This window comes from Parus major, chromosome 1 (genome assembly GCF_001522545.3).
Source record: "Parus major isolate Abel chromosome 1, Parus_major1.1, whole genome shotgun sequence".
Classification (NCBI taxonomy): domain Eukaryota; kingdom Metazoa; phylum Chordata; class Aves; order Passeriformes; family Paridae; genus Parus; species Parus major.
Genome location: NC_031768.1, coordinates 89988877 through 90015431, shown reverse-complemented (window position 1 = coordinate 90015431; position 26555 = coordinate 89988877). Strand labels below are relative to the sequence as shown.

The 26555-nt window shown below is 46.4% G+C and overlaps 1 protein-coding gene across 1 annotated transcript in view; it reads right to left on the bottom strand.

Annotated features, from left to right (window-relative positions):
* Positions 1–21527, bottom strand: part of CASQ2 (calsequestrin 2) — a 33829-nt gene extending 12302 nt beyond the window's left edge. Inside the window, exons 1-6 of the mRNA XM_015645342.3 lie at positions 21089–21527; positions 7074–7158; positions 5542–5642; positions 3244–3355; positions 2516–2589; positions 1933–2063 (exon numbers count right to left, since the gene is read on the bottom strand). Coding sequence (XP_015500828.1) covers positions 1933–2063; positions 2516–2589; positions 3244–3355; positions 5542–5642; positions 7074–7158; positions 21089–21322 — 737 coding nt within the window. The 5' untranslated portion in view covers positions 21323–21527. The remainder of the gene's footprint in view (positions 1–1932; positions 2064–2515; positions 2590–3243; positions 3356–5541; positions 5643–7073; positions 7159–21088) is intronic.
* Positions 21528–26555: the final 5028 nt, after the last annotated feature.

Sequence of the window (26555 nt, the reverse complement as noted above, 5' to 3'; positions counted from 1 at the left end):
CAGCTGCGCAGGGAAGCCTCAGCTGGGAGGCTGTGCATGAGCTCCTCCTGGGCACCTGCTTCAGCTTCTGTCTTGAGGCTGCAATGAAAGCTCAGCAAATCCCAGTTTCTGTGCAGGACTGGAGAAAGTGGTAGTGAGCCCTGTCTGAGCAAAGTAGTGGGAAAGCTGGTTTTGGAAGGGCTGTTCAGAGCATGCCAAAGCATCTGCGTACAGCTGACCAGTGGTAGCTTTTCCTGGTGATGTGACAGGGCTCCTTCAGTGGATGGAGAGATGGCAGTGGGGCTTTGCATATCCTAGGAGGGATAGTCCATGCCTATGAAGAGAGAAAGTCTGCTGTGTGAGGGGGAGGGAGCAGCTGGTCCTCTATACCTTCCTGCAGGAAATATCCTGCTGAGCTGTCTATAGGGAGCCAGCACATGGCAGCTGTTGAGGTTACTTCATTTTAATCTACAGATCATCTCCATGTCCGACAAATTCCAGTCTGTGGCTTTAGGGCCTTTAGTGGTGGCAAGGCAGGATGAAGCACTTCTGCTCTGAGAAGCTCAGCATGATCTACTGGGAACATACCACTGTCACTCCAGGCTTCTTCCCATGCCATGGAAGCTTTGGGATTTCAGACATACGGTCTTATGGACCCTTTAATTATTTTCTGAGCTTTGGCACTTGCAAAATACATGGCCCACCACCTTGCTTCTACCAAGCACCACAAAACAACTTGAAATATCCAAGATTTGGGGGAATTCTATTGCAATTTTGTGCTGGTGAAGAGTTTGCTTTATTAGGATAGCATTTAGATGGCTGTGCTTAAGCAGCCTTTTGATGCTGCTGCTTGACAGAAAGAACTTGGGGAAAAGAAAATGGGAAGGACTAAAGCTAAGAACCCTAGAAGGTCAGCAAAGTGAATTGTGGGTACACAGAAGATAGAGGAGCCCTTCATATTTCAGAAAAAGCAAATAACTGTTTCTGGTGAGTCCTAGATTCTGGAGATGATCTCCTGTCTGTGTGAACACAGACCTCCAGGTGAGCCTGATTGGAGATCACCCCTCTATATAGATGGCCCTGCTTTCCTCAAACACATCTGGTCCTTTGACTGTCTGCTGAGAAATGCAGTTGCAGGAGCAGCAGGTAGCCTGAGTCACTCTCCTGAGGGGTGTTTTTAAGGGTATAAAAATACAGCACCTCTGGCCAGTTGTGCCCCCATACTTAACCTTGTGCTTTTACACTGGATCAGCCTCTCTGGTGACTTCCAGACTATTTTTGTAGCTGAGTCCCTAAACAACTGTGCGATAAACCTGACTGCAAAAAGCACGAGCATCCACAGCTCCTGCTGAGCTGATCAAACACTGTGGGTGCTCAGCATTGTTCCCACACAAGGTTCAACACAGCCATAACAGCTGTGGCTTCTTCTCTGTGCCTACGGTCAGCAGGAGCCTCTTAGTCCCTTGTGGTTCCTCTGAGAGCTCAGAGACTGCCTCTAGACGTATCTGACATCAGGGGAGGGATACACCCATTAGTAAAGCTGTTTTCAGGAAGGAGGGGATTGGGCAGCATTTGGATTTGGCTTGAGAAGGGTCATCTTCTGTACAGACCTAAATTAAAAGCATGGGCAATTTGGGCAAGGATTTCACTCTCCACTTCTTTCCAGCCTTAGTGCTTTTTTGAGTTAGGACTAACCAGGGAGGAGGAAGAGAAGGAGGAGTGAAACTGTGTTATCACAGCTCCACTGTGGTGAACTGTGACTGCTGTGCAGATACTTACACCTCTGGGACTAGGAAAAAACCAGCAATTTCACAGTTTCAAACCTGGGTCATAAAATCATCAAAAGTAGTCATCATCCTAATTTTTTTGAGAGCGATGCCCTAGAGAGGCAAGGTCACAATGACAGACACCTAACCCACTTCCCTTTCCAGGAGCATCCTGTGTGCTACATACCTTCTGTGCTCTCTCACAAAATCAACCAGCTCCTCTTCGGAGTAGGGCTTATCGGGGATGTGAACAGGCTCATCCATAAAGGGTTCATAGAAGTCCACCTCGTTCATCTTTAGGCCTAGCTTCTTGGCAACCTGTTGCAGTGCAGAAGTCACAGGTGAGAGAGCCTGATGTGCCTCTTTGCCTATCCAGAGTCTTTGCTGGTGGCAGAGCTGGGATCAAGGTGCTTGCTCTCTCTCTCTGAGCATGTACTCCTAGGGGTGGCCCACAAAACATCTTTGTTTAAAAACTCACTGCTGCCTCCTACACTACTGGTGTCAAGCAGTGGGGCAGAGCAAAGCCACAGCCCAGGGCCTGAAGACCTGGAGGGGCTGGGTTCCAAACCCACATCAGGACCTGCCTCCATGCTGCAGCTCCTTTTATCTTGTGACAGGGCCAAAATATCAATGCAGACACCAACACCACAAAATCCAGGAATGCTGAAAATGAGAAGCCGAAACCAGACAATAAATCTGGGAACATCCTGAACTCTCAGAAAACTGGTGGTGGCGTATGTGAGCTACCATGAAGATGTGTGGATGCTTACCCCTTTGTCAAAGGTGGCAAAGAACTTGACATAGGGCTGGAATTGTTCAGCAGCTTCTTCAAATGCCTTGTAATCTGGAAGGAGAAAAGGGGAATGAAGAAGTTATTTCACAGACAGCTGGCCACACTTGGGCATCACACCTTCTGGGATCAGCCCAGAAGGTACTGGGGAAGGACAAACACAAATTAGTAGTTTCACATTGCTCAGGGCATGGGACCAGCCTCTTCCCAGTCTTGGGGGTCAGCATGGAGGAACAGATCAATGCCAGGCTGCCCCAAAGGGCCCCACTTACTGCTGCTGTTTGTTTGCCACAGTAGTATTTAATCCATGTCCCCCTTTCCCTTCCCTCCTTCCGTCTTTGATCCTTTGTGCTCATTGCTCACAAGAAGGGGCACTTTGCTCCTTTTAGTTGCTCTCTCAGTGCAACTGTAACCTCAGCTGATTTTTGGGTGAGGTAAACCCACTTTACTGCTGAAGTCTCTGGATTATGGCCCTCTTCTCTTGCCAGCAGACACCTTGCAGAAGGGTCAGCGATGTTAGGGTAGGACTGGGCTCATGCAATGCCAGCAGAAATTTGCCTGCAAATGCTCTCATCCTCCAGCAATTTTCACTCTGTCACAGGCTGCCACATACCACAACACCCTTCATGTTCATGCAGAACAACCAGTGCCCGGCCCCTGGAGCTCCCAGGCAGGCTGCAAGGCCCACGAGGAACACGTTTATCTTACGTTCTGAGTCTTCTCCCTTGAAGTAGCCAATGAGTTTGATTTCGTCGTCGATCTGGTCAAAGGCCTGAAGCTCCAGCTTGCTGTTTATGACCTCCACGGGGTCTTCTAGCAACTGCCATGACAAATGCATGTGGTGACACAGTGATTTGCAGCACCAACCTATGCCTGGTAGGGTATGCCACAAGCAGCCTAAGCAGGGAGAAGGAGGTCACCCAGTTTCTCTGCTGTTGGAAACCTCTGCCTTAGCATGAGGAGCAGATGAGAAGCAGGTCACCTTCAAAGGGAGGTGTTAGTATGTTCACTGCAGAGGTGGAAGCATTGAGAGGGAGGCTGATAGAGGACGGGGTAACCCAAATGAATGCTGAAGGACCTACGGTGATGGGGGATAAGGAGTAGCAATTGCCCTGGCTTTAAGGAGGCCAAGAAGAAAGAAGAGCAGTTGAAAGGAGCTGGTATGATCATCTTGAAAATCTATGAATGATACTTGTGTATCTAAATCTATATATAGTTTTTTTCAAGTGTCATTTGCTGGAAGAGGTCATTGCAAAGACCTTGCTTTTGAAAAATGTTAAAACCAGCATGCTAGAGTGGTTTTGAGCAGTAGAAAGTCTGGATGTGAATTTTCCTGGCTGATCCTCCTCCTATGCAAAATAGTTTAAACCTGTTCTTTGGTCCTACACACATCACAATGTTAATGAGGAAGTTGGAAGACCTGTCTGTCACTTTAGACTGTCATTGATCCAAACTTTGTTCCCCTTTTCTTAACTAGTCACTGCTGGTGAGAAGGTTCAGTCTGATTATTTTGCCCAACAATAGTGGTATAAATCAAGTGTGCTTTCACTTGAAGAAAAAAAAAAACAAAACAGGCAAGCCACAGCCTTCAGAGGAGTAGAGAACCTCTGGGTTTATTTTAGTTTTCAGATCAGGCTGACAAGGCACCACAGACATGTCCAGTTTTATTTCCTTGCTTTGCCAGGTATTTTCCTTCCTGAGTGGAAAACACAAAACCAGAAATCCTTGTTCTCTTTTTTCACAGAACATGATTTTTCAGTGACACACCAGATGGCATAGCAAGCAAAACCTCATGAAGTACCTTACAGCATCCTTGAGAGCGATGTTAAAATGTGAGGCTGTGCCTCTGTTGGGCCTGCAGCAGCATGTGCAGTTTCCTGCTGCCATAGTGGCCTGAGCCATGGGAACCTGGGATCCCACTGCTGCAGGGTCATGGCAAAGCTCTGCCCTGTTTGTAGCCCTTATGGATGGGGCAGATGCCCATTTCTGTCCCTGAAGCCAGTTGCATGTGTTGTGGTCACAATACCCAATGCATGCAGCCACAGACATTGTCAAGGGAGAGCTGAGGTCCTAAGGATCTGTTTTAATTCCCTGACCATGCCTCTCCTCACCAGCAGCCCTGAACCACAGGTGACTGTGTAGGCAACCTGCCACCCTGGGAAACAAACCCTGGCAGCTCTGCTGCTCACCTTACCTCCCTTATCTGCATTACTGCATGGCCACTTACAAAGAAAGCAAGCCTCACTTCAAAGGAAAGCCAAGCTGCTGCAAAATATTTTCATTTATAAAGGAAAGACCACGGTTCTAGTCTGTTGCCTCTCCTAGGAATAAAATGCAAATAAAGTGCAACATGTAGGTGTGGGATTCAGCATCCCTTTTGCATTTAGGCACAAAGGTGATTACATCATTGTGCCCATGCACAAAATGACCCAAGAATGTTTAGTTCTAGGACCCTGATCTCCTCTCACTTGTGGCAGTGCAGTTTGGCATGTTCACTGAAGAGATGCTATGTTGCTTGTGTCTAGGAATGGGCAAATAGTTTGCAACATAAGCCTTTTTCAATGTACTGAGCTCTTTTTAGTTGCTCTATAAGAATCCTACTTCTTGGATATTCCTATTTTGAAAATAGCTCTTTAAAAAAAAAAAAAGAAAAAGTGTGAAAGATTTTGCAAATGGCAGTGTTTGCACATGAGTTTGCTAACTGAGGTGGGTGAACAGCAGTCAATTATATGGATCCTAGCTGACTTCCACTCAAATACTCTGTAAACAGGAAAGAGGGGAGGTTGCCTCTAAGATATAAAGTGATTAGTGGCATATAAGGGTACCACCTTTCCTGGGAACTCATGGTCAGATAGGTGTTGGGGAAGATGTCAAATGCCATCTCTACCAGTGAATAGCAAATGGATGAAATTTCAAACAAAGGTACATTTGGTTTTTTTGCAAACTAAGTATTTGAAGGGTCTTCTCCAAGAGGTTTTATCTAGCTCTGAGCTTATCTGTGCTTACATCCAAGAGGAATTCCACCAAGACATCTGCAGACAGTTCCCCATCAAACTCAACCAACCGCTCGTCCTTAAAGACATAGAGACTTCCCTCTTCAACCAAGCCTGAAAGAAGAAGAGGGGAAACAATAAGTGGTTAACATGTTGTTGAGTGCATGTTTAGTGTAGAGTGTCTTGCTTGTTAGCCCAGCAATTCCTCCTGGGAAAATGCAGTTGCCTGTTTTCTGTGTCGGTCTAGTTAGAAGATAACAACCTGAATAATCCCCTGACTGATGTTTCATGACACAGGGGACAGACTTCAGTCAGAACTGGTGCTAACTTCTTCCCAAATGTTGAACTCCTCATTCAGGTCACAGTTTGGTCTCAGCTGGAAAAATTCTGCACCAGAACTTGTTTTTGCTTGGCTGTCTATCTTGCAGTAAATACTGGGCTGTAACTGACAGCTCAGATTTTGACAACCTGTCACTATATAGAAAAGGGATTTTGATTCTTGTTGTGCTCACTGTCCAGAGAAGGCTGAACAATGTGAATGTCACCAGTGACCTGAAAGTGGGCTTCAAACTGTCTGAGGCTTAGCTGGCCTTGGCAAAAGGGTTAGAAACCAATGACAGACATACTACATACCACAGGGTGACAGATTTCAATGCTATGTCACTGGACTGAGGACTGAGTGCCACAGAACCTTGTTGAAGGCTCCAAAATCAACAGCACTATCCTCCTGCAATGCAGTATGGCAGGGTACCACTGGCCAAGGAGGTTTGTAGTTGGCTCCTTCTTGGAGATGCAGAAGCTCTTGTCTTTAGTTTAGCTCCCATTAGCACTCACAGCCTCCAATTTAGGGAAGAGAATTATAGTCTAGTATGCTTAAACCTTAGGTTTTGTGGTATATTTGTTGTACTAATGTATCAGAGTATTTCCATATTGCTTTGTGGGCTAAAATATGAAGGGACTGCCAGCCCCTGGAAGGCAGCTGTGTCCAGGGGAGGGCACTGGAGCAGCCTTCTACCTTCAGAGCAGATTTCCTTTTTCACTCTGGTGAACGAGTCAGAACGATTGGCACCTGACTGCCAAGCAAGGCTGTGGCTGCCCCAATTGTTGACGGGGGTCATTTTGTCATGGGGCTGATGATTTGGGGGACTGAGTGTTTTCCCCATATGTTCTGGTTCTGCACTGATGTGTTGGTCCTGGTTCTGTGTAGGAAGAGCAGGAAGTTACTCCACGGCATTTATTTACTATTTTTGTGCAGAAAGCTGTGAACTTACACCCTTTCATCATTACAGCATGAATTGCCTTTCTTTTTTGCTTGGTTTGATTTGTTTTGTCAAACAGACCCTTTTTCTGGAAGGGTCTTGGCTTGTCTCTGTCATCCTCACTCCCACCCTGATCTTGCCCCTGTTGGGGGGGCGGGTGGTCAGTGTGCAAGTGCCACTATCATCCTGGTAACAAGGATTTGGCTGCCCTCTATGGGGCTGCCTGTTGGACATCACTCCCACAGTCTCTCCAAGCTATTCCAGAGATGTCAGACCTGGGGCTCACCTAACTTCTTGGCAAGCTTGGCATCCTTCTTGGAGTCCACCATCCCAAAGCCAATGCTCCTGGGCTCCAGGACCTGAGCTGCCAGCTGTGGGAGGAAGCAGAGAGCCCAACATTAGTAGTGTTAACACAACAGGGTAGCTAAAGGGCATCATGCCCTGCTAGCATGACATGACAGACACAAGTGACCCATATTCTGCTGCTGAACAGCACCAATGGGTGGGATGTGTCACATGCTGCCTCTCTGCTGAGATAACCCAGAGGTCACAAGGGTTGGGTTTCTTCCCATTGTGCTACAGCAGGGAGTTTGCTGGCACTACCGTGTGCTGTTCACTGCTGTTTGACACCAGCCTCAGGAGAGGGCTCCTGAGTGAACTGGGGACACCAAAGCAGGGAGAATGGCTGGAAGAAAGTCCTGTGCCACCAACACAAAGCACAACCTGTTTCCTCTGTGGTGTCTCAGTGGCCTCCTGCAGAAGGGTGTGATGTGGGTGCCATGGACATTTAAACTCCAGAAGTGCTTGGTGCCAGGCAGCAGTGAATGCAGGACTCTAGCATCATGTTTTCTTCATGCATGTGATGGGGTGGCCAAAGCAGGCTCCTTTTCCTATGAAGTGCTTGAAGTCATGCCTCCTGTCCAGGCTTCAGTAAGCCCCCAGATCCTGCTCCCCTGTTTTTACTAAGGAGATGCATCTAAGCCCAGGCATGCTTGTGTTCATCTTCTCACAGCTTTGCAAAACCACTGCACCCTGTTCCCACCATCTTTGACGAAGGGGCCTCTTGAAGATATCGAGTTCCTGCCTGTTTTGTGAAAACAGATATGTGAGGAAAGGAGAGACGCTCTGCAAGGGCCCTGTGGTGAGAGCAACCCCGGGTGAGACCCTGTGAATTCCAAATTGGTTCCTAGAGAGGCAGTGACCCTGGTTAAATGAATCCACTTACGCACTGTGTGACTGACAGCCCCACCACAAGAATACTAGAGACCCTACAAGGGAGTAATGATGCTCTGAGAGCCACCAAGCAGCTGTAAGAGCCTCCTCCCTCTCCCTTCCTGCTGTACAAATGCCTCTGATGCTGATGGTCTTCTTGCTGTTCCTCCTCCCAGCCCTGCCGGATGGCGGGGGATGATGGAGATGAGGGGTCATGAGCCTCTGGGGCAGGAATGTCCCTATTAGGGCACGGCTGTCAGTGCTTGACAACAGAAGGCTGGAGGAGGGCAGAAGAATGCCATGGCCAGAGAGATGGTGGGTTGATTTATGAGGAAGCTCCCCCCTGCCCCAGCTCATTTTGGCTCCCTCCCCCAGACTCAAAGCCAGTTTGAATGTCACCCAGCAGCGCTGCCAGCATGGCCACGTGGCCCCTTGGCTCCCCTGCTATAAATAGCTCCTGCCTGTGCCAGGCCTCTGTGAGAGTGAGCGGTGATTAGAGGCATTGGGGAGCAAAAGTGGTGGGGCAGCCATCTCGCCTGTACAACAGGGTGTCATGGGGCCAGCCAGCTCCCTGTGCTGTCAGCACACAAACTGCTCCTGAAATTCGGGGGGGTGGTGGCAGGCACCCTGGTGATCAGGGACCTTGCTTGAGCAAAAGGGAGAGATGGAGAATGTAGGTGTTTTCTCCCTTCCACCCATCACACATCTTCAGACCTGTCCCAGAGCTCTCCAGGAGGAAAAATATTCCACCAACCACCACAGCATTGCTGCAACCTTGATGGCCCTGCAGTCACCTGTCCTGTCTTTAGGGGCAAATGCCACCATGGGAGGCAAAAGGGGTGCCTGTGTTACACAGAAAACAGGGATGTCATTGCTCTTTCCTTGCTCTTTGCCAGTGCTTTGAAATGAAGGGAAGGCTGCACATTCAGGGCTTGTGCTTGCAATGGACACTGTCTGAAAGGGACAGATCATGGGTTTGTGTTTGTATATCCATTGATTAGGCTGATAAGGCACAGATCTGGTTTGGCATCCCATCTGGTGGCTCAGGCCACCTCAGAGCACCTGGGAGCAGCTGGAGCCCCATATTTGCAATGAGAGATGGACATCTCTTGTGAGCTCTCTAGACATCTGCAGGTGAGTGGTGGTAAGAGAAGAGATTTTGTTTCCCATTATGGAGATCTTCCCTGACTGGACAAAAGGATGGAGCCTGTAGGATAATCAACTTTTTGGGACATTGTCAGCACGTCCCTGCTTGTTGGTAGTTGTGTACACCAGCAAGAGGTTCCTGAGAATCTTACCACTTGAGTCTTTGGCTGCTCTGTGACCTGAGAAAAACACAGCATGGTCAAGGGAACTTGTTCAGTCATCCAGTCCAGTCCATACTTGATTTAGTTACTTACAGTTATGTCAGCCATGTGCCAGACAAAGTCAGGGTAGTTTAAACCCAGTAGTTCTTGACTCCTGCACACAGGAGATGGTTAGAGTTTCTTGCAGGTGTTTGAAGGTCAGAAATATGCAGAAAAGCTGAAACACCTGCTACAGACAAGTGGTTGGATGTGAGCAGGGATGTGTGCAAGAGAGGAGGCATTGATCAGGAATTATGTATGTCAGCATGCAGCACACATAAGATAAATCTTTGGAGAGGTGTGGGTGCAGCTCCGTAGCTCTGAGCATGGAAGCTTGCTAGAAAAGAGAAAAAGTGTCAAGAAAATGTGGGTGATGTGATGAAAGACTCTGTCTGATTCTATGGGAATGCTCAACAGTCAAAAGTGGTCCCAGTAATGCTGGAGATGTGCCTGTTTTTGAGGCAGGTCTTGTGTGACTGTGTCCAACAAAACTGTTTCCTGGAGTGTATGTATGGTGGGTGTCAGTGTCTGAGGGTGTTCCTCTGAAGAAGCTCATCCTCAGAGATGTGCAACAGTTTGGGAATATAGGAGAGTGCTTGTGTATGGTGTGTGAGTGTGCCTGAGGGGACGCAGCTGGGAGCTCAGTGGTCAGCCTGCCTCCTCTGAGGGTATCTTCATGCCAATGAGACAACGAGGAGAACAGTACAGTCTGAGCTCCTCTCCACAGCAGGGTCTCACAACAGCGAGGTCTTTGTGCAGCATGAGACTTTTGGGAGCCCTTCCCACTATGGCAGAGCCTGGGGGCAGGAGACTTTGCAGGGTGTTTATGGTGGCTTTTGCAAGTGCAAGCTACACAGGGGCTGGGCATTGCTTCTGTTCTTGCTTTCCCTGCTTTCCACTGCAGCAGGTGAGTCTAACCCATGCATAGGTGACGATATATTCCCACACCTATATTTGAACCCCAAAAGGCAGCAAAATATGGAGTATGCCAGAGGCACAGCAGTTTGGCCAACTGCCCCCTACTCATTACAGTAGCAAGCATTTATATATCCCCTTACAGTATTTTTTGATTCCATAATGCTAGTGGGATTTGAATGCAGATAATGTTTCCAATCTTGACAATCCTCTTGGCTCAGGACCTTGGGACCTGAGGCATCTGTAATCTAAGAGCACAGCCCCTCCTCCCGCCTTTAAATTCATATTGCTCGAAGTTTTGGCCAGCCAGAGCCCTTGCCTTTGTGTCAGCCTCTATCTCTATAGCATGTAATTTAGCTTCAACAGCTGCCTGGAGACATGGAGGGTAGAAACTGCCTTGGAAGAACTGGACATAACAGATCATGTAGTCCCTGAGGTAGAGCAGGAGCTTTGGGCTGTCAGAGTTGGCTGAGAGCATGAGCAAAGAGCCCAGTAGGTTATAAGTTCATGTCCCACGCACATTTTGCAGACTTATTCTCATGTACATGAAGTCTTTGCAATGCATACTTTCTACCCAGAGGATCCCAGGCTGTGCCCTGTGCAGCACTGGGATAAGGAGGTGTGAGTTCGGCAGCATTCCTCCTTTCTGCCATATCCCTCAGGTAATAACCATGCTCGAATTTGGGTGAGCATGAGGGGGTGAATGGCCCTCTGGGATGTGTGAGAGGTCCACCCCAAAGTGAAGTTTGAGTACTACCAAGTATGCAAGAATCCTCTCATCCTGGATGGTGTCAGCAGTTACAAGCACTCCAAACAGTGGATATGGAAAGGCACAACTCCCTGCCCAACATCTCAGCTTCACACGCACTATACCCATCTGAGCCTAGGCATGATGCTGGGAAGTTCTAGGACATTTAAGAAGTCCCATTCTGAAATCCTGGATTATACAACAGCAGAAATGTCACTGTCTGCCTGACCATTCTGCTATTCCAGCTGCAGGCAGCACTGATTGTGCCAAACCTTGCATTCAGTTTTGCTGCTAAATGACAGACAAAATCCTTCAGAGAGAGTTAAAAATGGGGGTGGGAGGGGTGTCTGGTCATGGTCAATTTTCATTGTGAAGTGACTTTATGGCATTCTGGCCTGGATTTTCTTCCCACTTCTCTAGCACCTGCCCAGAGCTCCCACAGACAATAAAGCTCATCTTCCCCAGCTGCTCAGGCTGGGAGGAAGGGGGCTGGAGGCATTTGGGTGTGTCTGAAAGCCATCATGAGTATACTTCTCTTAACCATGGGGAGATTTCTGTTTTGCTATTTAGCCGTGGAGGAAGAAGAACAAAACTCCAGCAATGCACGGAGAGGAGCAACAGGAGATGATGAGGAAAAGTGCCTCAAGCAATCTGCACTCCTCTGCTGCTTCTCTCCTACTGCCTTTAATGCTGATGGTCAGATTCTGGTTGATGAAATGATGATTGTATAACCCAGAACATCAGGTTTTTATTTTCAGAAACAGCAGGAGGAGATGGCAACTGTCTTAGTCTATTCCCCCAGATGTCCTTATGCAGGACTCCCACCTACACACTATAACTGGCTGCTCTGAGACACTGGGTAGTTTCTTGGAGAACACAGCCTGTTCTTTCTCTTTCCTAATGCTGTCCCCACTAGCACTCCCTTGCATACCACACTAGTAATGTCTTAGGCTCTTCCATAATTCAGGCTGTCCTGAAACACTGTGGTGATCAAAGAGCAGGGCTCAGAAGCCTGCTGAGCAGCTGCCACTAGAAAAGTCAACTTGCTGGCAGTGAGGACTAAAGGAGAGTACATTGGTCCCACCTTACTACACTTTTCCACCACCTGAGCTGCTTGGAGAGGCTGAACCTCCTCTCCTAGGGATCACTGCTCCTTGGACTAAAAGGCAAGTCCCCAAATATGGAACACGCAAAGGTCACTCCCTCAGAGCTGGCTTTCACAGGTAATGCTTCAAAAATGCTGCCCTGGAGCTTTAATTGTTGCGCAGCCGCTCAGCGGGGTCAGACATACGGCAGCGTGCTCTTTGGCTGCCTCCCTAAAGGTTTCACATAGCTAGGGCTGTATTTTTATCTGCTCCTGGCATCCCTAATTTTAGCCAGCTGCAAGCCAAAGCACAGCCTCCCCAGCCGTGAGCTAACCGAGGCTGGTGCCCATGCCACCGAGCACCCATGGGTGCAGGGGCCACCTGCCACTGCTCCCAGCCAGTCCCTGCTGGCACTACATCACAGATGTTTTGACAACTCAGCTGTGCAACTTGCGTGTCGAGGGCAGACAGGGAATTGTGTGTGTGCACTGCTCCAGGGGTCTAGGACTGGGCAGGGGCCACAGTGCTAAGCTGCCCTTTCCAAAACAGACTGACTAGTGTTGTTTGGGGCTGTCCTTGAAACAAGTGAGACCGTCGCTTCCTGGTTCTCTTTCTGGCCTCAGAAAAGCTGTTTTGAAACTGAAGGCTGGATGTTGCTGTGAAGCCTATGCAGGGCAGAAAGCTGGGTGCTTTTAGTGGGTGCTGGAGGAGGAAGCCATGCTTAGCATTAAGCCAGCTCACCTACATGTGTCCATGTCATTCCTATGCCTCTGGCTCTCAGGAACAAGCCAGATTTCCCCAGTTTCTGACCCAAGCCAGGACCTCTGAAATCTTGGAAAGTCCAGGATGCTGCAGACAAGAGCTGGGAGCTCCCATCCTGCATCCACAGGAAGGATCAGAGAGGCAGGGCCCTGGAGGAACAGGGTGGTCCTTGAGACAAGAAAGACCTTTTCCCCAAGGACTGAGCAGAGAGAAATAAGAACCGAGAAAAGCTTTAAATATACACAGCCCTCCTTGCACTGGGTTCGAGGTGTTAGAGGTCTGCTAGCTGATGGCAGTGTCTCCTGCCAGGGCCGGACAGGGTTCCCAGAAAAAGAACATATCATGTACAGCAGCTGGCCTTCACCAGAGCTGTGTCAGAGAGCATGCAGGAATGAGCACCATCAGCACTGCTCAGGAGGGAGCGTTGACTCTCTGGGCTGCCAGGGAGGAGCGACTGCCTGGGAATTGAGTTCTTGGTTGCTGCTTGCTCTATTTCCTTGGGCAAGTTTTTGTCCTCATGTATGTAGGTAAATCCCAATGTGCAAAGGGGAAAAAAACAAAAGAAATGAGAACTTGGACCTTGCTAAATCACTTCTTTCCTAGGCCATGGATATCGTGCCTGGTTGCCTGTTATTTAGGGACAGAGGCTGCAAAAGGACATCTTTGGTCATCAAACTCAGAATCGTGTCATTCAATCTCTGTCACAAAGCAGTAAGTGTCCATTTAAAACTCATTGGACTGTTCTCCCCTTCCTCCTCTGATGATCAGGGACTTTGTAGTTCCAGACTTGTTTTATTCATAGCCCATTTGTCCTTAGGCTTTGTGCTTAAATAGCTCTTCTCCCTCCCGGGTGTTTAAAAAGAATTATCATATCCCCTTTACATTCTTCCCACAAATGAAGCTCAGGCATGAAGGAAGGGCAGTCATGAGCTTTGATTACTTTGGTTTCAGATGAAGGGCACCGGCAGGCAGGCTCTGGAGTAAGGTCAGGGTGGGCAAGCATGGCATAGCCACCCCTATCCAGTCTGCCTCACAGTGCAACAGCTGCCCCGGTCTGTGGTCAGTTCCTGAGAAAAGTCAGGGTCCAGGGCAGAGAACTTGAAATGGCAACTGCAAACACCACATGTGTCCACTGAATAGGTGAGTGTGAGCTCAAGCTTGCCCTTCTTGGGCCTCTCACTCAGGATAAGGCCAGGAAAAAAATTCTTCATTGTGAGCCTGGTGAGACACTGGCACAGGCTGCCCAGAGAAAACTTGGATGTCCCATCCCTGTAAGTGTTCAAGGCCAGGCTGTGAGGGGCCTTTGAGCAACCTGGTGTGATGATGCATCCTGAAGAGGAAGTCACGCCTCATCTAGTGGAAGGTGTCCCTGCCCATGGCAGGAGGGTTGGAACTAGGTAATCTCTAAAGTCCCTTCAAATCCAAACCATTCTGCATTTGTGTGAAAGGCATCTCATTATACAAAAGTGAGACCTCACCTCCTGAGAACCAGCCCAGCAAAAAGACACTGGGAACCCTTGCTGGTACTTTTAGGGGAGCCTGACTAGCGTGGCAGGATGGCAAGGCCAAAAAAGATGGACTTTTCCACATCTTTCCTCAACTGCATTTCTGAAGGGAGGAGTGACTCAGAAATTTCTGAGTCTCCATGCAGCTCAAGGTCTTGCATAGAAATGGCCTCAAATTGCACCAGGAGAGGTTTAGATTGGATATTAGGGAAAAATCCTTCATTGAAAGGGTGGTCAAATCCTGGGACAGCTGCTCTGGGAAGTGGTGGAGTCACCATCCCTGGAATTATTTAAAAGACATGTAGATGTGGCACTCAGAGATGTGTTTTAGTGGTGGGCTTTGCTGGGTTAATGGTTGGACTTGATGATTTTAGAGGTGCTTTCCAATCTAAATTATTCCATGATTCTATGACACCTACAGAAGTTGTCTGCAACAGCTGGACTGTGATAAGAGCTCCACACTTCAGGGCCAAGAAAGGCCACAAAACCTGAGCAGACTTGGCCTTGTACTCTGCCAGCAAAGCAAGCCCAAGCTCACAGGAGTCTGCCATGTCTCCAGGAGACATTTGCATTCTTTAGATCCTGGAATTACAGCTGGTTTCTGCTCATGTCAGAAGAATTCATGTCAGTACAATCCTCTTCCCAGTCATAATTTAGCAGATGAGAAAGGTGCCTTTCAAAGCACAGTTATGGCTATGAAAGTGGGGTCTTAGGAGAGATGCTGCTCATGCAGCGAGTCCAAAGTCACTACTGGGAGCTGACAGAAGGACTTCAAAGAAAGAAACATGGCAATAATAGGTAATTCAGCCTTGGAAATTATTTTTGCCACACTTATACAGAAAGATCAAGGCGCACAGTTGTCCCTAGATGTCAATGTGCCCATCTGTGTCACAGGGAGCTTTCTGTAACCTGTTTTTGTGACTGGCATATCAGTGAGTGAAATCCCCCTGGGTGATACTGCTAAACATCAGTACTCTGCTGGCTGTAGATGAGTTGAGATCTACTTACCTGGCCTCAAAGGGGAAGTAATTAATGCACACTTTTTCCTTTTCCTTCCTCCCTTCCTTAATTTTTACATTAACTTATCTGTAGTGGAAGCCACTTCTTTTGTAGACATAGAAGCCAAAATACATCTTTTATTACAGGCCCTTGCACTATAAGCTTCTGCACATACCTATCCAGCCAGATGTCCCCCATCTCTCACCTTGAGGCTTGTTCTGTAGGGACCCAGAAAACTGAGAATTTCTGTGACACTCATTGAACATGTCTTGTATATCCATATTTATACTTATACCTCGACACCAAATTATGTTGAGGCACTGTCCCATAAGTATGGCCATTTTCAAAGAAATTATCTGAAATCTGAGTTTGTGAAACAAACAGAAAAGGGTGTTTAAAGAAAGGGCTTGGGTTCATATTTCTATTTTTACCAATATTTTATATATTTTTTAAGATTTTATATTTATATACCTAGAGATGGGGATAAAGTAGAATCTTGTCTCCTGGTTCCTATGGATTTTTGGAATAAAGTATGCAGACCTAAGCTGGTAAAACTTTATTCTGTGTGACATGAGAAGCAGAGATTATTACATGGCTCTGAACTCCTTTGGGAATGTCTGCTCTCAAGAGAGTTCAAGACTGTATGAGTGAAACTACCTCCAGACCAGCTGACCTTGTACTACTTTTTCCCATCCTGAGCTGGAAGCTGAAGTAGTTTCAGCACTTAGAAATAAATGAATTAGAAGGTAAGCTTACACACAGTTTAATTCTTTCCTTTTACTGGACTCAAAATCCTTCTTTCCCTTTCACACCACAGGGAGATACAGGCTGTGTTTCCATGTGTTATAGAATTGGCCAAATACGTTGAGGAGTTTAGCTTTGTTCTGCCATTTATTGCTAGAGGCTGGACTGATCCTAGGCCTCATCTGGAGAGGGGAGTCCCACATCCCTCTACTCAGACTGGCTTGTGCTAGGACTGTTCTCCATGAATTTTCAGTCCAGGGGCACTGTTGCATTGAAGGGACTAAAATATCTGGGCTTGATGAGTCTCTCTTTTTAAAGGCTATTACACATGCACACAGATGGCAAGGAAAGAATGGCAGGGGAGCCGGAACTAGGGAGTTTCAGCAGAAAGAGGATACCAGAGTGCATTGCAGGCAGCCTGCTATAATAGTGAGAACACCTCAGTTCCTGGAGAGAGCTTCTCAAGTGCAAAAGGAAAGCCCCTAACACCAATGTTCTTATTCCTGATACATGATTCTTAGAGACAGGGGCTAGCCCACCGGAAGGCCAAACTCCCTATTTAGGAGATTCAGAGATGAGAAGGGAGAAGGTCTTAGAAGTGATGGTATGAGACAGGGTGAAATATGGTAGAGGAGATAGAGAGGAGGAAAAGCAGAGCAGGTATTTCTCAGCTTCACTACTTCAATCTTTTCCCCTCTTAATTCTTCTTCATTAAATGTGAGACCCTTTGTGACAAATAGATTTTTCTTTAACTTTTCTGTTAAATAATTATTGTGATTGCTTGGCTGTTTTATCCTCTTCACTGTGTTCACCTCATGGAGAGTGCAGAGTTCTTGAAAACATCACCACAGGGTAGAAATGGCTACTCTTATCTTTGGGACTCCTTGGATCAAGCTCTGCATTGCCCTGTGCAGAGGCTTTTCCCTACTCAAGGTACAGGTGCTATCCAGTAGCCAGTGGTGCAGAGTGCAGTTGTAGGAGAAAGTCACAAAGGAAAGGAACCTTTTAACCTGAGCTGCGAAACAGCCTGTGCTCATGATATCCCTGTCCTGGGTTGTCTTCCCTAACTCTTTCCCATCCTAGTCAGAAAGCAGTAGGCATCTCCAAGCATTCCTTTGGCTATTTTTGCTGACAGACCAAATCAACAGCCCCCATCTTTCCAATCTGGACCTGAGGGACTGGCACTGCCACCCCTGGAGCTGTTGTCATGAGCAAACAATGGTCCAAATAAGCTGCTTTTGCTCCCAGAGGGGTTCAGCTGTCCCTGGACCCTGTTGTCACCAGGTGGCACCCAGCAGTGTAGGTGGTAAGAGCTTTTAGGACCACTTCATAATGATCATCTTCGTCATTCCCCTTCTAAACTGGAAAGTGACCCTGGGCTGCGTGGGATTTTGTTGATCCAGTACACCTGGATACAGGGAGCTGAACACCCCATGTGCTGTGCCAAATGCAATATCAGCTTGATGACATCATCCCTTTTCTGGTGATCGTGGGTGTGCACCCTCAGCTTTCAACAGTGTCATTCAGTCCTACATGCTACTCTTCTTTCTTGGGAAGGAAATTTTTCCTATCATATCACCTCTTGGTCAGCTGGTCATAGTTATGGTTTAGTAAAGTCCTTAAATTAAGTGCTTAACTTTACTTATGTGCTGTCAGGTTGTCAGTTTGATTTCCTAAATAATGAGAACCTTGTGATTCTCTTCTCTCTACCCTATTTATCAGCTGCCTTCCCTAATAAGTTTTCTAGCTATTGGCCCTTTTCAACCAAATTTTCCAGAGTCAATGATCTCAAACATAATAAAGCTATTGCAAGTTTTGTGAAGAGCAAAGATTTGGAAGGGAAAAGGCTGAAGTGCCCTGAAAGAAGGAAATGTTGCTACGTGAACTCAACCCCCATGGAATTTCAAAGGACCCAGTTAAGAGAGAGCCTCACATGCTCTTTCACTCCTGGGAGAGGTCCCAGTCAGAGCTTGTTACTGATGAGCTACACATTTCAAGGAAGCCATGGTGAATCTCTCTTGCTCATTCCTTTGGTGTCTAAGGTAATTCTTCATGTCTTTCATCTTTGGAATTGTACATTTCTTACAAGGCACATGTGAGAGAACCAGAAAGATTGGACTATTTGTGGTTTCTTCTGGACATAAATTCATTAAGTCCGTGTGCCCACCCATGCATGTCCATGAGACAATCTGATGTAACAACCCTTAACCACCATCTCAGACATTTGCTTTGCTCCTAACCTGCCTGTGTATTGGATAAATATCTCACTTCTTTTCCTAAGGATGGAGACCGATGACATTGCATGGAAGGGGGCTAAAGACACGATGTATTGCCAGGCTGTGAAAGCAGCATGTCTCAATGTGAAACAGCAGGAAAACTGTCAGTAAATTAAGATGGAAAAACATGAGGTGCTCTAGAAAGGAGCATTTTATCACAGGCAGCACCCTGTGCTGGGAATCTCCCAAGCCAGCTGGCAGGGAACAGTCAGGGCTGGAGTATTTAATTCTTAGATACCTCATTTCAGGTGTGAAGGACCTTCAGAACTCAAAGTCCTAATCCCTCTACTAAAATTAGATATGTAAACCTTCCTGAGTGAACTTTTCTCAGGTTTGGCTGGAAGGGGAGCCCTGTCACTGCTCCTGTACCTGCAGAGCAGCTCACTACTCTAAGACTTGCTCAAATTACAAGAGAACTGGGTTCAGCTGCTGACTGCTTCCAGGAATACTGATCCCAGGCAGTTCACCTCACAGGCAAACATCTCTGTCAAGGAGCCACTGCAAACATTTCTTTCCTTCTCCCTGTGCTGGTGAACATGCAGTGAAGTCCAGCAGCTGAATGAGCTCTGTCAGGGAAAATTAAGAGTGACCCCCTATGGCACAACACATTATGACTTGAACTGAGGGAGTTGAATGCTCTCACTAGAAGGAGCAGATTACAACCTGGCTTGCCCACTCCTTTCATGAGTGCTACCATGGCTGAGTTACTACAGAAATTTGGAACAGTAGCACCATGCTGGCCTGTGTCCTATGAGAATAGGACATGTCTTCTCTGTTGCATTCTGAGACCCTCTCCCCTTCTGATTCCCTCTGGATGACAGAAGCAAAAAAGTGCTCAGTCTGCAGATTTCTCTGGTGCTTGGGTTGTCAGATTGCTGCTGCTGCAGTTCCCAGTCCAGGGGAAGGACTGTTCTGAAATTGTGATACATGCACTGAATCAGCACTGCAAGTGCTTTGGAAATTTTGAGGTCAAAGCCACAAGTGCCAGTTGATGTGTGGCACCATTAGGTGGAAGCTGAGCACTAGGGGACTGAGGCACTACTTATGTAAAGTCTGCTGCAGCTCTAACCCTCGGTCTTTTGCCCAAGGTCACATAAGAAGTCCATAGCAGACAGCAATTGGAAACTAAATAAATCACCAGAATCCTAAGCTAGTGTACTCACAGCTGAATCCAATCCTGAAAAATAAAAGCTTAAAGCCAGATTGCATTGCAGTTGTTGCACCCTTCATATGGGTCATTGTTAGCATGTGTAATGGTGTCATGAGGACTCAAACTGATGGTAGACATCCAACTATAGAGTCGTGGAAATATAGAATGGCCTGTCTGGAAGGAATCTTAAAGATAATCTAGTTCCAAGCCACTGCCATGGACAGGGACATCTTCCACTATGCCAATTTGCCCAGTACTCCATTAACGTGGCCTTGAACATTTCCAGGGATGGGACTTGCTTCTCTCAGGTTTCTGTAAATATGTATCTAGTAACTATCAAGCAAAAAATAGCTATCCTATTAAACAACAATGTGATTATACTACCAACAACACTCATATCAGATGGAGTTCAAGCATTACTTAATTTCCTTTTCTAACATTCTTTCAAATGTTATTTGATCACTCAACTGCATAAAGTAACCACTGCCTGACAGGTAAGTAAAATCTGGTTAGTTTTTGGATCTTTCTTTTTGGCAGTCAACAGGCTTGTTGAGGAGGTCAGCAGACCTTGAACTTGACAGTGGACTTTTTTTAGGTCCTAGCCCTCAGCAAGCATATTTTCTTATTCACATTTCCTACACTCTCAGGAGTGCAATGCATTTTCTCTCTGTATCTGATAAATAAAGCTAAAGTGTTTCTTCTGCAATTCTAAATTCACTTTCTTTTCAAATATATCTTTTCGTTAAGAGCGAATATTTGCAAGCCCCTGGTAAAAAACATGCACCTAACAATCGAGGCTTTCTGCTGTATGATTCCCTAGATTACAGCTACACTATAAGAAAGAATGCTACAAATCTAAATTGTGACTTTTACCATGATTTATTTTACTGAGGATTAATGAATCATTAGTTCACGAAAGAATTAACTTCTTAATTAAAGAGAGAAAAAACACTCTTTTTCTAGCACAGGAGTGAATGGTTGCATTAACAAGCAGCTAATAGACTAATAGACTAATTCAAAGCAGGCAACCAAGTGTCAGAAAAGCAAAAAGGGATTTAACACTGCACCAACAGAGAGCTTTTGAGATGGGGACCTAGGACACCCGTTTGCTGCACAGCTTGATAAGGTTTCTTGGCTGACTGCTCCTAGTGGGATAAAAAATGGGACTCGGTCCAGAATACAAGTGGCATACTGGCTTGCACAGAATGAGAAAGGATCAAAAAATTTCAAGTTATGGACTCAGGTGCTGAGATTTGGGAAAGGTCAGCTGAGCTGAGCTCATGTTTCTGAGGTTCGCAAGGTTACTTGCAATTGCCTGAGTTTCTGACAGACAATCCAGAAAAACTATTTCTCAGCAAACTGAGAAGAGCACAAAAGAGGCTTTTTCCTGGGCTTTGCAGTATTCAGGAAGGGGCTAACTGAAATCCAACTAAACAAACTTTTGGATGCCCAACCTCCCCTGCATGAGACCATTAGAGTCTCCTGTCTTGCAGCTCCTCTCCATGACTCTAAGCAGTGCTGTGGCACTGACCCTGACTGGGACATGCAGCGGCACTTACCTCCAGGACCATCTCTGTCATCTGGAACTGCTTCTGGGAGACCTTGTCAGAGCTCACAGGCTCATGGAAGAGCAGGCAGAGCATGTCATACTTCTTCAGTGCCTGCTTGTAATTCTTCTCGTTCAGGTCGATCACTCGGTCTTTCCCATCATAAGTAGGGAAGTTCAGTCCTTCTTCTGCCTTGCAGCAGAAAAGCAGGTAAAAACCTGCCAGGACCCAGCAAATTGCCTTCATAGGGGCACCCTTGGAGTGCAGCAAAGGGTGGGTAAATGTGCCCCTCTCTCTTAATTTGAGAAGAGAGGGAGACCAAAGACTCCAGGTGAAGTTTGAACTAAGTTTCTCTGAGTTTCTATCTGCTGCTTTCCTAGTGTTGAGCCCAAACACTGCAAGGCTGGTGTCGAGCAGCAAACTTTGCTGTCCTGTACTCACAACAAAGAGAGAGACAGACGGGAGAAGCTGTCAGGCCAAGCCCTGGATACCTTACATAGCTGTGTCCAGCTCCCGTGTCATTAGGAACTCCATTTTTAGGAAGCAGTTGTTTCAGGCTAAAAATAAACCCTGCAATGAATAAAAAGGACAGATATGACACCATTGAGGGACTTGCTGGCACTCTGCATCATCTGAGAGAGAGGGAGTGGGCAAGAGGGAGGGAGTGGAAGATGTGAGTCCTGGGAATATGCAGGCAGAGTTTGAGAAGGGACAGACTTCACTTGTACAGGGAACCAAGGCACAGACTGTCCTACTAGGAATTGACAAAAATAGAAGGTATTTACTGCAGTTTATAATAAGGGTATCTCTCTTTACATCCCTTTGGGCATCACAGTGATTAGGCTTTTGATAACAGATCTCAGGTTAAACAGTTTCAGAGCCTCATCTGCACCACTAGATGAAATGTCCTGTTTCCTCATCAGCAAAGGACGTGAATACTCCTGGGACTTCTTCCTCCTGCCTGGAGCACCATTTGGAGCTGCTAGCTGACATTCAAGGTGCTTTTTGAAGCACATTCTCTGCTTGTGGGGCAGCAGGAGAATTGCTGGCCCTTAGACCTGTAATCCAAAAGCAGAGGGAAGCTTATGTTGCAGTCTTCCATTTTCACAGCAGTTCCCAAGCTGCATACATTGCTGGTGAGTGGCTGAACATTACCATGCTGACAGGTGGGAGGCATGTACCCAGGCCAGTGTCTTGGGGCAGGAGGCAGGGCTCTCCTCAACAGGATGGTGAGATGGCACCATAACCTCCAGCCATCCTTTCTGGCACCTGCCTGTTGGACTGGAGCAGGTTTTTCACAAAACCCTCCTGCATTTTCCAGCAAGCTATCCTGCATATTCCTCCTTCTTCATATCCCAGGGATGGTGGCCAGGTCCTCCCACTCTGGGACCCCAGCACCAGCTGCCACTTTGCTGGATCACCTGCACAGTGCTGCTGGGGGAGAGCGGTTCAGAGGCACAGTCCTTCAGCTCTTCCTGTCCTCCGACCACGGTGTCACCTCTGACCCATGACTGGCAGCAACAGGCAGGTGGAGGCAGGCCAGCTGGCCACAAGCCAGCCCCGGGGCTGGCATGGATCCACTGGAAAAGGCCTGCTGAGGGGCTGGAAGAGATGAGCTTTACAGGGGGCATGGCTCCCTTCTCCCTGCCAAAGTGATGTGCAGACAAGTGGCCTTATCAGGTCTTTTCCTTGCATGCTGCTCCATCACAGCTTTGCTTCACCCACATCAGGGAAGAGACAGTATCACTTCTTAATGCAGTTGTGTCCATTTAATTGTGTGTCTGGGATTATTTCAACATTTGGGGCAAAAAGTGAACATTACTTAGCAATTACAGAATCATAGACTCATTTGTGTTGTAAAAGACTCTTAAGATCATCGAGTCCAGCCATTAATTAAACACTGCCAAGTACACCACTAAACCATGTCCTTAAGCATCACATCTACATGTCTTTTAAATACTCACAGAGATGGTGACTAGAACACTTTCCTGGGCAGATTAAACACATCTCCTGGGTGACTTAAGAACACACATCATTTCACTTCTATGTCAGCTTTCACTACCCACCTGAAGAGCCAACAACATACTGACGGAAACCCTCTTGGTAATAGTTTCCAAATCTGTCTTATTTCCAAAGCTTTTTCAGAAGTTCAACATTTGCTGGCAAATTGAAGTCCTAATGACAAAGCCTGAGGAATCTGGGTAAAAGCCAAAGCAAGACAGCTTTCAAAATATACCTCTTAGAGGCAGCCTTCAGGGGCAGTCATTTTTAGAGGGAGAAGTAAGTCTGAATAAGTCTGATTGCTTTTAGTGGGAGACACAAGACTTGTGTCACAGTGGGTGGCAATTGCTGGTTAGGTTTATGCTGAGTGTTTAGGATGTAAAACACAAAACCAAGCTTGTGGGATGATTAGGCATACATTAGGCTGGTTGCTTGCCTTTGAAGGACCCCCATGGATCTGGAGTGCAGGAGCAGGCTTCACTGGTGTCACAATTTGTTTTAAAGCAGGAGCACATTAGACAGGGTGTGAAAATGAAATGTTTGCAGCTACTTCAAATATTGGTTTATGAGGCTTCTGACCTCCTTTATTTATAGATCTTCAGTAATTGCTCCACTTTGATATTTCTCAAGCTATTTTTAATGCGCTTTTTTTTCTAGTCTGAATAACTTTTTAATCTGCCTAAAAATAGATATAATCCAATTTTCATTTTCTCCTCTTTTTTTTTTCTGTCAAAAAAAGGAACAAAAATGCTTCTTATTCACAAAAATTGTTGCTTCGCTAGCCCCACATGAATCTCGTTTATAGGCTTGTGGCATGAGTAGCAAATATTTTTGATTGTTAGGCTTCACCTCTGCATCAAAGGGAACTCTTCCAGCAGACCAACCCTAGGTATCATGGTCACCAGAAGAGCCCATCCCTTTGTGTCTCCACTCAGGACCTCAGTGGGGCTGCTAGGGCTAAATCTAGTGGACATTTTCTGTGGTCTTCTAGCTCTAGCTGCATCTATATGAAGTTCAAGATACCTTGTTCACCAAGGCAGAAGTAATGGTGAATTCCTCAATGGTGAACTGCCTTGATCACCTGAAATTCTTAATTTCAATAAACTTCAGTCAAAGCAGATGTTCTCCTTGCAGCCCTGCCAATACAGACCTAAAATCCCGAATTCATGTATTTTGGGATGTTCAGAACAGCAGTTAAATACTTGAATCTGAGCAGAGCTGCTTTGTTTTTTTCCCTGGGGAATAGCAGAGCTGAGACTGAAGCAGATGTTCCCACAACCTGACAAAGGCCATATGTATTGTGCCTTTCTCTTCATCATCTCTCTTGGTGCTAACAGCAGCACACTGCAATGTGCTCATCTCAACCCCAGAAGCAAAACTTTTTGGAATTTCAAGTGTGTCCTTTCATACTCGGATAATGTTTTAAATTTGGAATTTTGGGCCAGGCTCACAAAAAGTACGGTGTGCAGACCCCATGCATTTGGGGAATCTGAGTTTTGTTGAAGGCCCACTTCAACAGGACACTGGTATAAATTTTCTCTGTGTGTCAAATCCTCTTTCATACGGTAAGAGCAGTAGAAGTTCTCCAAGGGAGGGAAGAATGAGAGGAACAAAGAAATTTCACAGGCTTCTCTGGAAACTTCAGATTTTGCACTCCTCTGTTCACTGCAAATACTTTTTGCTATCTACCTGTATAGTCTAATGTCTTCCTGATCCCATTTAACTGCCTGTGGTTTCAACACATGTATTTCTGTGGGCAGTGTCACACGAGGGAATGATATGGTGTGAACTAAATCCTGGGACACTTGCCTTTCAGCTCAGGTATCTCATTTCCTGGCAAAGCTGGCATCTGTTAGTCTCTGAAACACACTGACTGCAAGGTTCAACCTCCCAGCTCTGATTACTTAACCATTGACTCCTTCATCCATTGTGTTGCTGCATCTCTTAGCCCTGCCTCAAGAAACCAGTACAATACTTTCCCCCAGCTAACTATCCCAGAGATGTTTCCCTGAAAGCTTTCTGAGGAATGAGCTGGTAGGACTCAATACCTGTCCACTCTGACAGGTGCCCATGTTGTTCAAACAACCTTTAGAACTGGTCCAAAACTTGCAGCAAAGAGACAATTAAGAGGAAACGCTGTTGGTTTATTCACTACTGTCGGCTTTCTGGGTTCATCCTTCAAGCAAAATCCTAGCTCCAGGGACTTAGGTTGCAAAATCACCCTTGACATTCATTGAAGTAGGATTTTACTTAATTTCTTCCAATTTTGTGAGGATAGATAGTCAGTAACAGAGCTCAAAACAGTACAACCTCATCCCTTCAATTCAGGCTTGCAGAAATGCAGGGTGAGGATGTAGGATAAATAAAAATCTCCTTCTTCTTGATTTTTTTTTTCTGCTTTTTTCCTACTTCCTTCCTATAAATTAGGGATATATGCTTGCTGTTCCTCCCTCCTGGCCACTGCAGCTGCACTCCATGGTGCTGTTCTCACCTTCACTGTCCTTTCTATCTCACACAGTAAAAGACATCCCCAGCCACTGCTGATCCAAATGCTTCAGTGAGCCTTTTTTCCAGGGTTTCAGGATTTAGGGTTCTGCTTTAGTTAATCTCTTTTCAAGCTTCTAAGACCTTGTATGTTTTGCAAGATAGGAGTATTCAGAAAATATGCCTTTTGCCACCAGCTAGCCAAGCAAGGTCATAGCTTGCATCAGGGTGGGAGGCTCAGAGGCAAGCTGAACCTTCCTGAAGAGACCAAGGGGAACAATGTTATCCTGAGAAAAGCTCTGCAGTGTAAAGAAATCTAGTTCTCTCTCCCTTCCCTTTGACCCTGAAAGGTGATAAGTCCTTAATAGTACTTTACATTGCCTGTTCTCCAATGCAGTCATGCCAGTGATGGCAGGCAAGTACAAGGCAGAGGAGCTGTATCATTGGCACTCCCTATTTTACCTACTACAAACTGCCAGAGATCTTTATAGTACCTGACAGTACTTTGACTGTGGTGTCTTGAGACCTGCTATGTGATAAGAAGATGCTATAAACCATTTCTGACTCTTGGAAACTGGTTTTGGTGAGGAAAAACAAATACAGTATAGACAAAAGCACTTCTATAAAAGTCTATAAAGGGATGTAAAGGGAAGGTAAAGGAGATAATCCAGGTGTCTTAACTCATTCTCAGACACACAAGCATTTAAAAAAAATCTTGTGTTTTTTAGGCATTGTGGCTCTGTGCCATCTTAGGGGGATCATTGTACCTCTCTGCCTTTGGGACCTTGTCTGGCACCTGTGACTTGTACGTGTCAAAAAGTAATTTAGAAGGTCAAAACTGGGACGGTCCCAGAAGGACTGGGATAGTTCCCTCTTAATGGGCTAATAATCCCTACACAGGAAGAAAGGATTTAACTAAGACATCACTGTGGCCAAATGGAAATGTGCCCATTGGCATGTATGGAAAAGGGAGGGAAAAGAGAAAGAAATTAAT